Source organism: Artemia franciscana, chromosome 11 (genome assembly GCF_032884065.1).
Source record: "Artemia franciscana chromosome 11, ASM3288406v1, whole genome shotgun sequence".
Taxonomy (NCBI): domain Eukaryota; kingdom Metazoa; phylum Arthropoda; class Branchiopoda; order Anostraca; family Artemiidae; genus Artemia; species Artemia franciscana.
This window is the reverse complement of record NC_088873.1, coordinates 4668077-4680735: the sequence shown is the minus strand read 5'-3', so window position 1 is coordinate 4680735 and position 12659 is coordinate 4668077. Positions and strand designations below refer to the sequence as shown.

At 34.3% G+C, this 12659-nt stretch overlaps 1 protein-coding gene across 2 annotated transcripts in view; it reads right to left on the bottom strand.

Annotated features, from left to right (window-relative positions):
* Nucleotides 1–8082: 8082 nt before the first annotated feature.
* The window catches only part of LOC136032707 (protein Wnt-4-like), a 171363-nt gene continuing 166786 nt past the window's right edge, over nt 8083–12659 (bottom strand). The window contains exon 8 of one of the 2 annotated variants that reach the window (XM_065713011.1): nt 8083–9822. In XM_065713011.1, the coding sequence (XP_065569083.1) occupies nt 9721–9822 (102 nt within the window). In that variant the 3' untranslated portion in view covers nt 8083–9720. The remainder of the gene's footprint in view (nt 9823–12659) is intronic. The other variant, XM_065713012.1, reaches the window with a different exon arrangement.

The following is a 12659-nucleotide window of genomic DNA, read 5'->3' as shown; positions in this document are numbered from 1 at the left end:
TCGGGGCGTTGAGGAGGAAAAGCCCCTTTCATATACGGAGTAATTTCCGTCCGTTTTAAGTTTTAATGTCACTCCTTACTTTCATTTAAAAAACTTGTTTTTTGTTTAATTTCTGGATGTTTTTGAATTAATACATTTTTGATCTTGGCTCTCCGCGCATAAATAATTAAAACGAAATTTGCATATTAATTATTTTGGGCTAAATGGCTTTTTCATAGTTTTAATCGGAAGATTTTGAAAAAAAAGGAGCGAGAGAGGAGGCCTAGTTGCCCTCCAATTTTTTGATTACTTAAAAAGGCAACTATAACTTTTAATTTTTTACGAAAGTTTTCATAAGTAAAAAATATACGTAACTTACAAATTGACTTACGTAGCGAACTTCTATGTTCGTATGTTTTTATTGCGTATATGAGGGGGCTCACCCCTCGTCGATACCTCGTTCTTTACTCTAAAGCTTAAATTTTGCCCCAGTTCCATAAGAATGACCCCTGAATCACAAAGGCCGTAGAATAAATAGTTGAAATTACTAAAGCGTAAAGAGCGAGGTATTACGAGGAGGTAAACCCCTCATATGCGTAATAATTTCTGTTCGTTTTAAGTTTTAATGCTGCTCCTCACTTTCAGTAGAAAAAACTTTTCATATTTATTTTTTCATTGTTTTTTTTTTTAAATAATGCGAGAAATTCCTGCGCCCCCTCCATTCAAATTCTCTTCCCCCATCAGAAGTTCCTCCATGGAAAGATCATCACATCTAACCCTTCCCCCTCAATTCTCCCCAAGACCAAAAAAATCCCCCTGAAAACGTCTGTACACTTCCCAATAACCATTACTATATGTAAACACAGGTCAAAGTTTGTAACTTGCAGCCCCTCCCACGGGGACTTCGGGGTAGTAAGTCGTCCTCAAAGACATAGTTATTAGGTTTTTCGACTATGATGAATAAAATGGCTATCTCAGAATTTTGATCCGGTGCCTTTGGGGGAAAATGAGCGTTGGAGGGGGCCTAGGTGCCCTCCAATATTTTTGGTCACTTAAAAAGGGAACTAGAACTTTTAATTTCCGTTAGAATGAGGCCTTTCGCGACATTCTAGGACCACTGAGTCGATACGATCACCCCTGAAAAAAAAAACAAACAAACAAACAAAAAAAACAAATAAACACGCATCCGTGATTTGTCTTCTGGCAAAAAATGCGAAATTCCACATTTTTTTAGATAGGGACTTGAAACTTCTACAATAAGGTTCTCTGATACGCTGAATCTGATGGTGTGATTTTCGTTAAGATCGTATGACTTTTAGGGGATATTTCTCCCTATTTTCTAAAATGAGGCAAATTTTCTCAGGTTCGTAACTTTTGACGGGTAAGACTAATCTTGATGAAACTTATATATTTAAAATCAGCATTAAAATGCGATTCTTTTGATGTAATTATTGGCATCAAATTTCCATTTGTTAGAGTTTTGGTTACTATTGAGCCGGGTCGCTCCTTACTACAGTTCGTTACCACGAACTATTTTGATATGACCTTCGTTTGGTTTTAGCTGAATTAAAAAAAAAGAAACATTGTTAAGAAGTTACAGCTTCTTTTGAAGGTATAGCTGTCTTGGAATCAACACGCTGTTAATATATGAACTTTTTAGACAAACAGCATTGTCAAATTTAACTAACTAGTCATACTTATTTATTCTGAAGATTCATCTTGGCAACATTGACCAAATTATAGTACAACCCGAAATCTTCCTAACAGCTAAACAAAACAGCGTAGAAAATTGTGATGATCAGACTTGAACAGGCGTAAGATGGGACCAAAATGTTTTGGGACTAAATAGGGGTCGAAAAACGTTTTACTTTGACGGACTGATGTGTTGTGCACTTTAACGGTAGAGTTTCAACATATAATAGCTACTCATCAAACTTTTAATAAAGCAAAAGTAATCGGATCGGGGGACTAACAAGGAAGTAGTCTTAGATAACTTCAAAGACCACACTGCCTTTCCATGACGAAAGTAAAACAGTTCAAAATAGGGATGATACCTTTTTATTGACAGTGAAATAAAAAGGACACTGTCAATAAAAAGGTATCATCCCTATTTTGAACTGTTTTTACTTTCGGAAGTAGTCTTATTCCCATATGGGCTGAATTTTGCTTTTTTGGCAAAATTGAAAAGATGAAACCAAGAAGAAAAACACAATGGTAAGACACTCGCACAATCAGATGTGCACAATCAGATGTGCACAATCACAATTGCAAATGTGTGACTTATCTGGCTGTTTGTAATTTTTTCCACGAGTATTGATGGTAAATTATTGACTAGTTATTCCTGGGTTCCCTGTAGATTCTGAAAAATAGCGTTTTTGGTGGCATTAAAAAATAAAAATGAAAAATATCTTTATTTTGTTAATTTCCTTGAAAGAAGGAAATTCCCCCCCTAGACTGTGAAAATTTTATTTTGCTTCCCCCCTGAGTTTTAATACAAGTTACACAGATTTTAAAACAGACGTTACTTATGTTTGTGTAGTTTATGCATTTGGACAATTTGGGCCCCTTTTGCTCTGAACTTTAAAGATATTTAAGAAGGATGATAAAGAAGATACGCGAATTTGAGGAAAAAAGAGGCTCAAATGTTTCTTCATCTATATTATTTCTAGGGCTATTCCATAGATTATTCTAGAGTTCAGATATTATTGAAAACGACAAGAAAAAGAAGAAATCCTGGCCAAAAACTTATTAAAACACTCTAAAACAACAGAACTCGATAATTTTGCTCAAATCTAAACACGGGCGTAGCTGAGGGGAGGGTGGCAGGTGGCTCCCAAGAGTTGGCACAGAATGCAGAGGCCTTGAAACTTTGGGAGTTCCTGGCGTCTTAATCTGGCTTATGTATTCGCATTTGTCTATACACTGGGTTATTTGTTGATGCATTCTTTGTACCCCCCCCCCCTCCAAACTCAAAACCCCTGGATCTGAGTAATACCAATATGGGCTCAATGATATTTGATGTAGTAAAAAGAATCTTCTGTTTTGAGGCTTAATACGTTGTCTAAGAATGAAAAATTTCACTGGTTTGGCAGTAGTCGTGCACAAATTGCACTGAATGTCTGACTCACAGCGTTCTTTCCTTTTCTTTATACAAGCAACGTCAAATTTCCTTATGATTTTGACTTGGTGGACTGATCGTGGTCTTCCTTAAACTTGACTTAAACTTAACTTCCTTAACTTAAAGCAATAGGCCCCTCCAAGTTCTGACATGTTCCCTATATGTAATATGTGGGATAGTTTTTTGAACCGTGGTATTTTTTGTAGTTTTTCTAGGGGACATATCTATCATCCCTTGGGGGGGGGGGTACAACCCATTTTTGAAATATAACCATTGATATATTTTGAATCACAAGGATGCATTGAGTATAAACGGTGCCTTACTCCTTTTTTTAAGAAGTTGTATGTAAATCAACAGTCTAAATTGGCGTAGGTGAATCCTTGTGATTATATATATATATCGATTATATATATCGATATCGATTAATATATCGATGGACATACTTCAAAAATGGGTTCGCAGTCGTCCTTGTCTGGAGTGGGAGGATGTCATAAATAAAGATTTACAGGAAATGGGAACTTCCTGGGAGGGTGTAAAGAGGGAGGCATTGAATAGATTGGGTTTGAGTAAGAGGGTATGTAGCTGTGTTGGCCTTAGGTGGCTTGGTGCTGCGGTGAGCTATTAGTAGTAGTTGCAGTAGTAGTATTATAATTGAGATGTATAATTCAGTAAAACCAATTTGACCATGGTTTATAGCAATAAGCTCTTCTAGTTCTTGCACGGCCCTTACAAGTACAATACAGGATATTATAGTGCAGTGTGGGTTTTTTCTATAGTTTTTCTAGGAGAATAATCTTTGATGCCTCTGGGGGGGGTCAACCTCTTTTTTATTTCCATCTTACTGGACCAATTCTAGAGAGGGAGAGTAACCTCAGCAGTTGAGAAGATAATCAAAGTTGAGTAAGTGCAAAGAAAATGTATAAACATTAAGAACATATTTGATGCTTTTCTGCCAATTTTTTTTCAAATCCTCTCTTCCCCTCTTCTAATTTTATATTACACCCTTCCTATTTACAGTTGGTATATAACACCCTTATGTTATATTACACCTTTCCTACTACTAACTTCCTACTTAATCCCTTGGATAACTGTGGCGAAGCAGAAGCCTTTGACATAAAAATAATAAAACTGAAAGAACTGGTTATAATTTTACTTACAGATGGTATATTATATATATATACATAACACTTATGTAAACAAATAAGCAATTTAAATATATGAAAAAATCTATAAAACTATTATTACAAGAATTTATTTGAGTAGCACTTTTCAAAAGGCGTATCGAAACTGACTAAAGCTCACTTAGACAGTGTTGCCACCTTTAGTTATCATTTAATATGCAATGATAATCAATGAGAAAATACTATTCTTTATAAACAATACTAAATAGAACATCTATAAGTTTTTGTAAGTTTATGAATTTGTGATCGAGCTTCAACGAAGATTGTTATTCAGTTCTAAATAATCATGTATAGTGTAAATAAACTTCATTTATGTTAAGATTTACACGTAACTGTAAGACTGTGTGAAAAAAGCGAACTGGGCTTTATTTTAAATTATCAAAATAATTTGAATATGATAACCCCAAAAGGTCATGGAATTAGTAATGTTTTTAAAGGATCATGTTTAAGCTCTTTCTGGGGTATTAATTCATAAGAATATGAGGGGAAGGGTTTCAAAAATTTCTTTCAATTTTTTAATAAAGATGAAAAAAATATTTTTTTACTCTACAGGAGTTGCCACTTTTTCTTCATTTATTAATGAAAATATCAGAACACACATAGTTGAAAATATAGGAGGAACAAATTATCCCCCCCGCCGTCATAACTGGCCCTGAGCTCTGAATACAGAATACTTTCCTTTAGCAGCTGACAAGAGTCAGCCCTAGTAGTTTCGAAGAAATCAAGTGGTAATATAATCTTAGAAATAATAAAGGAAAAAAAAAAGAATCGCAGTATTTGATGATTTGATTATATTATTTTTGATCTATTTTGGGATCATGATAAATGTTTTGATATGAAAAATCTATCAAGTCATCTTAAAAGTCGGCATTAACGCTAGTGAAAAGTCACTCATTTTGACACCTATAGTTTTTTTTTCAGTTCAAGATTTCACCCTAAATAACACTTCATATAAAGTTCTACTGTAAAAGTAAGTTACGATCCAAAATCAATTTGAAAAAAAAAGTAGTTTCTGCGTTCTTTTCTAGGTTTAAGTTTACAAAGCGATACATTTATCTTTCAAATAAGTTGTTTGTAGCTCATAAAAAGTACCAAAAAACTCTAACACATAAAAAGGCATAACCTCAAACAAATTTAAAGAATTGCATGTGTGCATTCTATTCCAGGTTAAAATTTCCAAAAATGGCACAATCACTTTCTAAATAAACTGCTTTTAGTTCAGATCAATTTCAATGTAACGTTCTCAAGTTCAAATGTTCAAAACCTTTAAATTTTCATATTAAAATATCCGTAACAATTTCTGCAAATTTTTCAACATTTGAAGGTGTAATTAAGATATGCCTTTTCAATTTCTAACATAGTAAACTGGCTGCAGAGATCTCTAAATCCAAATATATCGGTAAGTTAAGATTTTTAACATAATAGGTGGCTTTTTTTAGTTACAATTTGGACATAAACATATAATCTCAGTCGCAAAAACTCGGTTTCCACTGACTATTTCGGTTTGGATTAACAAAACACAGTTGCAAAAACCACCCATATTGAATGTTCACTATCATATTCAACAAAACTTCAATGTGGAAACGTTCTTTACTTCAAATGTTGAAAACCTATCATTTTACATATTAAAATATCCATAGCGATTTCTGCAAATTTTTCAATATTTGAAGGTGTAATTGAGATACGCCTTTTCAATTTTAAACATTGTAAACTGGCTGCACAGCTTTCTAAATTCAAATTTATTTGTAAGCTAATATTTTTATAATAATAGGCGGTTTTTTTTAGCAACAATTTGAACATAGACATTTAATCTGAGTCGTAAAAACTGAGTTTCCACTGATTATTTTGATTAATAAAACGTAGCTGCAAAAACAACCTGTATTGAATCTTTTCTCAACTTCAAATGTTGAAAACCTTAGTTTTTTATATTAAGATACACATAACAATATCTGCAAATTTTTCGACATTTGAAGGTGTAGTTAAGATACACCTTTTCAACTTCAAACATAGTAAACTGGCTGCACAGCTTTCTAAACTCAAAGGTATTGGTAAGTTAAAAATTTTACAATAATAGGCGTTTTTTTAGTGAAAACTTGGACATAAACGTATAATCTCAGTCGTAAAAACTAAGTTTCCACTGATAATTTTAATTAACAAAATGCAGTTGCAAAAACAACTCATATTGAATCTTCACTATCATATCCAACAAAATTTCAATGTAGAAAACATTGTCAACTTCAAATGTTTAAAACCTTTAATTTTCTAGACTAAACATCCATAACGATTTCAGCAAATTTTTCAACATTTGATGGTGTAATTTGACTTCTTAATCCAAATGTATTGGTAAGTTAAGATTTTAACATAACAAGCAGTTTTTTTAGCGACAATTTGGACATAAATGTATAATCTGAGTTGTAGAAACTGGGTTTCCACTGACTATTTTGATTAACAAAACGCAGTTGCAAAAACAACTCATATTGAATCTTCACTACGATATTGAATAAAACCAGAAGAAACAAACATAACAGTTGATGATTCTTCATGTCTCTTTCTCTATCGAAGAGAACGGCATAAGGGGGTTCGATACCTGAGAATCATTTTGCAGGAGAATTTGAATTCAGGAGAATTTGATTAACAGCATCGCTAGCAAAGAATATACTTGTTCCTTAATATGTATCTCCAAAGTCATCGTAAAACCAAAGAATTCGGCATTGTTCGTAGGTTAAGGAGACCCCTGGGCTTATATCTTATCTTAAAATTTTAAGATTTCATATGATTCTTAATTTCATTTCCATGCAGGTCACTTTTTTACGTTCTTTCTAATTCATCCTTTACCTTTCGAAACGTTGCATTCTAGAAGCTCCAACTTACTACAAGGTTTTGTCTTCAGTTTTTGTTCCCTAGCATGTTTGTATACAGAGGGAAGGGGATTTGAATAGTTTCCACATTAGAGCTTAAATTTGAAAAGTTTTTTCATAGTTTTGGGTGGCAATTTAATTGTTTTAAGATTTTTTCAATAAAAAGGCCGTTTTTCAATGGAAGTACCAAGGAAAATTGCTAAAATGTCGGGTAAAATACATAATTTTTTACTGAAAGGGTGCCTTTTTTTATTAGCGAAATTTGGATACAAACATCCATTCTTAATCGTAAGAACTGGGATTCCACTGACTATTTTGATTAAAAAAAAATCAGTTCCAGCTAACTGGTAATACTATCTATATTGAATCTTTATTAAACAGAATTTTATTATCTCCGGAGCAAGTTTATGGCTGAAAGTTTGACAATTGCCAGGCAATTCATTTTTTTATCCTCTAGCAACAATCTTATGATATTTTTCACCAGTCCGTTGAGATTTTTTATTAAAATTTGCTTTTAAGTGAAATTGGATATAAACATGCAGTCTCAATCGGGAAAACTGGGTCTCCAGTAACTACTTTGATGGACAAAACGCAGTTTCAACAACAATTTAAATTGAATCTTCACTATCCTGAACTTGGAAGTTTTTTGGAAGTTTATCTCTGAAGCAAGGTTATGGCTAAGAAGTTTGATGATCACCAACCATAAATTATTTCTGCTCCAACACAACTCGTGCGATGTTTTCAACTATCTGGATTATTACTGCAAAACAGCTCTGTTTTTGTCTGAACTCATAGTTTAAATTCGAAGTCCTTCAATATTATTTGGTTTGTTTCAGTCATATTGGTTCGCTTGGTTATGTTATTTAGTTTTCTCTGTATTATCCTGAATCTTTCCAGAGCAAAAGAATATTTAACTTTTTTTTTAATTAGTTTTTTTTTATATTTTCGAAACTTAAATATTCAAAGTTAATATTCAAACATGGTATTATTGACCCCGAAACCAAAGAGCGTATTCGAAAATTTTACAGAAAATTCATTTTTCAGACATAAAGATAAATATACTGGCAGTGAAAGTCCAACAGATAGCATGCTCTCATTGCCTAGAGGAGAAGACGCCTAGGAATAAGTATTTAAATAATGCATATCCATTTAGAGCCATTTCCTGGAGGGGAGGTTTTTAAAATAAAGGTCCTGAAAAAATTTCTTGAAGCTAGCCTAAATCTGCTGGATATCTTTAGCAAGTTTTACTTAAATAATAAATTATATACATATATAGCTCGAAACGGAAAACTGAAGGCACGGTTTTTCTGCTGCGCCGTATGTTTCAAAAATATTCTTTGTTTAAACTCTACTTAAGATTACATTAAAATTCAACGTTTTTGTTTTTAAGAAACAAATGCTCAATTAGCACATAATGGAGCAATACAGATTGAAAAAGACCAGGAATTGATTTGAACAACAAGCGCTCCGAAAAGGAGTTTAAAAAAATGTTCAATGTTTATGGCTCTTTTTTCATGAAGCCATTTTATGCTTTTGATGAGAGCGCTAAGTCGGAATGGTTTCAGACAGCTTTGTCTGCGTGAAATGTGAGCAGCATTGCACAGTTTTGTCAGATGTCTGGCTTAAAGTTGTGCTGCCATAAAAGTGAAAATGCACCGAAAGCTCCATTTTCCATGTGAAAATGGGCCAAATGAACGATTCGCCCCCAAGAAATGCCGATTGCAAAATATGCACAAACGCCTCTAAAAGCGCCAAAATGACGTAAATGCACCCTATCCGGCCACTCTGGTGCAGGATTCATGGGAAGCTTCAAAATTTTACTTCTACTCCCGATTAGGAAAAAAACTTCAAAAAATGTTCTCACATTCCTATTTGAGGTCTCAAACTACTATTCACGGTTCCGTGTGTAGAACATAAGTATAAGCTTCTGGGGGAGAGGGATCTCGGTTAAAATTAGCGAAGAAAACTCTCAAAAAGTGTTAAGTACAAACAATATAATGTGGCGATAAACTCAAGATAACGAGCCTCAGCCCCACTCCAAAACTGAAAGTTTCTAACAATTTTTTGACTAAATTGAAAATTAATGATTCAGAAAATTTATGTGATTTTTTTTTTGCTAAAATCAATAATCTTCAAATTTGAATATCAGATTTGGAGTTTTTAACTTGGAATCGAATCCAAATTTTATTAAAATTTCCATTCGAATGTCGTTATGATTAGGATAATAATTCAAGTAAAACCCCATTGTTAAGTAACATGATTTTTTTTTTGAGATTCCAAAGCAAAAATAACCAAATAGACTGGAAATGAGAACAAATTTTAGTTGATTGTGCAGCCGGTTCTCCATTTACACATTGCTTTTTTGATTAGGCCTACCTTATGTAAATCAAGAATTAGAAACACTAAAACAATGAAAAATAGTCGACTAGTAGCAAACACTTCTGGACCAACTTATAGAGATTTCAACTGTCTAAAACGATCTACTCTTACTAAAGAAGAAAAACGTTAGCTGCACTTGTTCACTATGGCAAATTATTAAACAGAAACAACAGGAATGAAGTTTTAAGAGAGTTCACCAGTGTCGTCATTTGCATGTATGCACATCGATCATTGTAACACAAGTTTTACATTTGACAGTGCAGCACCACACAAATTTGCAGAAGCATCTTTCCACTTGCTTCACGACCTATAATGAAAAAATAACCTTAAAAACTAGGGCAAATTTCTATTTTTTGTACAGACTCACGGAACTGCCCAAAGCTCGGACAAAAAGGGTCCATTGGCTTCATTACTCGTGATGAAGCAAATGAACGTAATCAAATTTCGCAATTTCTGCTCAAAAATTACTATTTTCAAAATAATGTTACAAGGGAAACATATATAACTTGACAGTCACAGACAGTACTACAGGCTAGTTCGTATTAAAGAAGAGATCGTAGCAACTTTAAGGGACGGATGACTCACTCAATTGGGAATTGAAAGTTAAATTGTACTTTTTTTAAAAGTCAAAAGTGATTGGACCTAACCAATCCCCCTCTGTACCCATTTTGTTAACCCTCCTTAACATCCAAAGATATGCGATAAAAATTTTGAAATAGCTATTTTCTTTTAAATAGTCAAAGACTAAAGCAGTATGCCTCCAAGGATGGGATAACCCCCCACAGACTTGGGACAAGGGTCGTAAAACATAGGAGGTACCTATTTTCTTAAGCATTGCTGGTGTTTTTTTTTTAATGAAAAAGGGGATATGTTTGGTCCTGGGTGTTCAAATGGCTTAAAACTCTCATAGATCATTCCCTGGACAAGAAAACTACATGTTCTGTTGGGAGTGTGGCGGGAGGAGTGTGGGGCCCAGAAATGGGTAAAAAATCATTTGTTTCGATTAATTGTATTTCGAACAAGCTGTCACGGATCGTTCATTACGCCAAGATTCCCAGCGTTTTACGTGCGCATACCCTAAAAAGAGACACGCGTACACGAGTAAATCAAAAGACGCTTTGTGCACCTATTTCCTCATATTGTTAAGAATATCTGAAAAACGTCTTAAAGGACTGAGATGAAACTTTGGAGGAGTATTTGAGAGGGAAAGGGGTGAATTGGAGTTTAAATTTTGACTTTAGAAGGGGTAGAGGTAAATTAAAAGATACTATGTGCATCCGGTTCATTGAAGTGCTACGTGTGCAATATCTTGGAAACGGCTTCGGTACTTTCAAGTACTTTTGGGTAAGGGAAAGGGGAGGGAGGAGTTAATGACAATTAAAATTTACTGTTAGGGGAATGAGCTAGGGGCTAAAACCTTTCCTTCTCTAATCCAGACATAATAAAAAAAAACATTTTTTGGCGGTAAGCTCCAATGAGACTTATTATTTAAAAATGGTTATGTAGCAAGTACACCACATGGCACTATTTTTCTGTCGGGTTCTCAGAATTGTGTATCTGCAATATCTAAAGAGCGGGTAAGAGTATCGAGTTGAAACTTTCGGGGAATGTCTAGAGGGATTATAACTAAATCAAAAGACACTATGCACATCCAGGTTGTCAAAACACCATATCTGCAATGTCTCGAACTAGAGATAAAATATATTCGTATTAGATGCGTCTACCATCTATTTGATATGGTATCCTATAGGCTGCCACTCTTTGATCCCTATAGACCGCCACAGTGCCAACACTGGCGGTACCGCTAGAGTCGAGTAACGTTGTCGAAAGATTAGAAGGGCCGAACTATGGGCCACGGTTCAGCAGCCTGTGTGTGCCACAGCAAATATCCCTAGCTATCTCCTTGAAGGGTAAACGGGCCCCCCTGTAGATATATTAATGACGGTATTTCCCGGAAATTCTTTTCCTATCCTGCCTGGGTTCAGGGAAAATAATCTTCATGGTTTGAGAAAATAACTCCACTTTAATCTTCAAAAGGTCAACTCCAACAAAACATGTATTTACAAACTCTGAAACAGAATAAAAACAAAATCACTACTTTTGTACAAAGAAACTTGGTGTAAGGGTGGACCCCCTAGATTGACCCTGGCCAATCTTATAAATAAAAGCTTCAAATCCAAACACTTTTTGAATACCATTATCTGTGAATGGCCAAGTCCAGACATACAGAAATAGATTTTATTCCAAAAGTTCACTTATTGCGAAATTACTGGCTTGGCAACGAGACTTGAACTTGTAATTAAAATTATATTATAAGCAAATCTAAGCAAATGTAATTAAGAAAAAGGAAAACATGTCACTCATCTGAAAAAAGAAAGAAAAAGGGCAGGGAGCCCCAAAAAATGACTTAAGGGATGGAAAAAAAAATTGGAGGGGGAAAGTGAATCATAAATTTTGACTTGGGAGGGGGGAGAGGTAAATTAAAAGTGACTATGCGTATCTAGGACATTATATTTGCGTTAACTTTGGAACAGCTTGTGGAAAGCAAAGGAAAAATTCAGGCAGTGTTGTAGAAAAGAAGGGGAATAGTGGGGCAAGGGAATTCAAATTTACTATTGATAGGGGACGGGCTAAGCAGCTTTGTCTCCTAGTTTGGCAAACATAAGATTGTTGCATTATTAGCTTCTATGGAACTTAATCCATGCAAGGTAAAATAGCAGGAAAAATCAAAAGATACAATAGACTGCCAAGTTGACAAAAATACCGCATTACTGATGTTACTGATATTACTGATATCTGAATATTGCAGGAACGGCTTAGGTTACTAAATTGAAACTTTTAGGGAATTTTAGGGTGGACAAGTGGACATTAAATTGTGGCCTGAGGAAAAGGATAGAGCTTAATCTATAGACAACATGAGCGTCCAGGCCATCAAAATACCATATCCGCAATATCTCAGATGTGGAAATTAACAGCCTAAGGGACCAAGTTGAACTTTTGAGGGGATGTCAAGTAGATTTTAAAGTTTGACCTGGGAGATCAAGGAGAGCTTATCAAGCGCTATATATTTTGAAGAAAAATATGGTTTTATTGATTCTTATTACAGAACATTTGATATTTTTTTCTTTATTTTACGCTGTAACT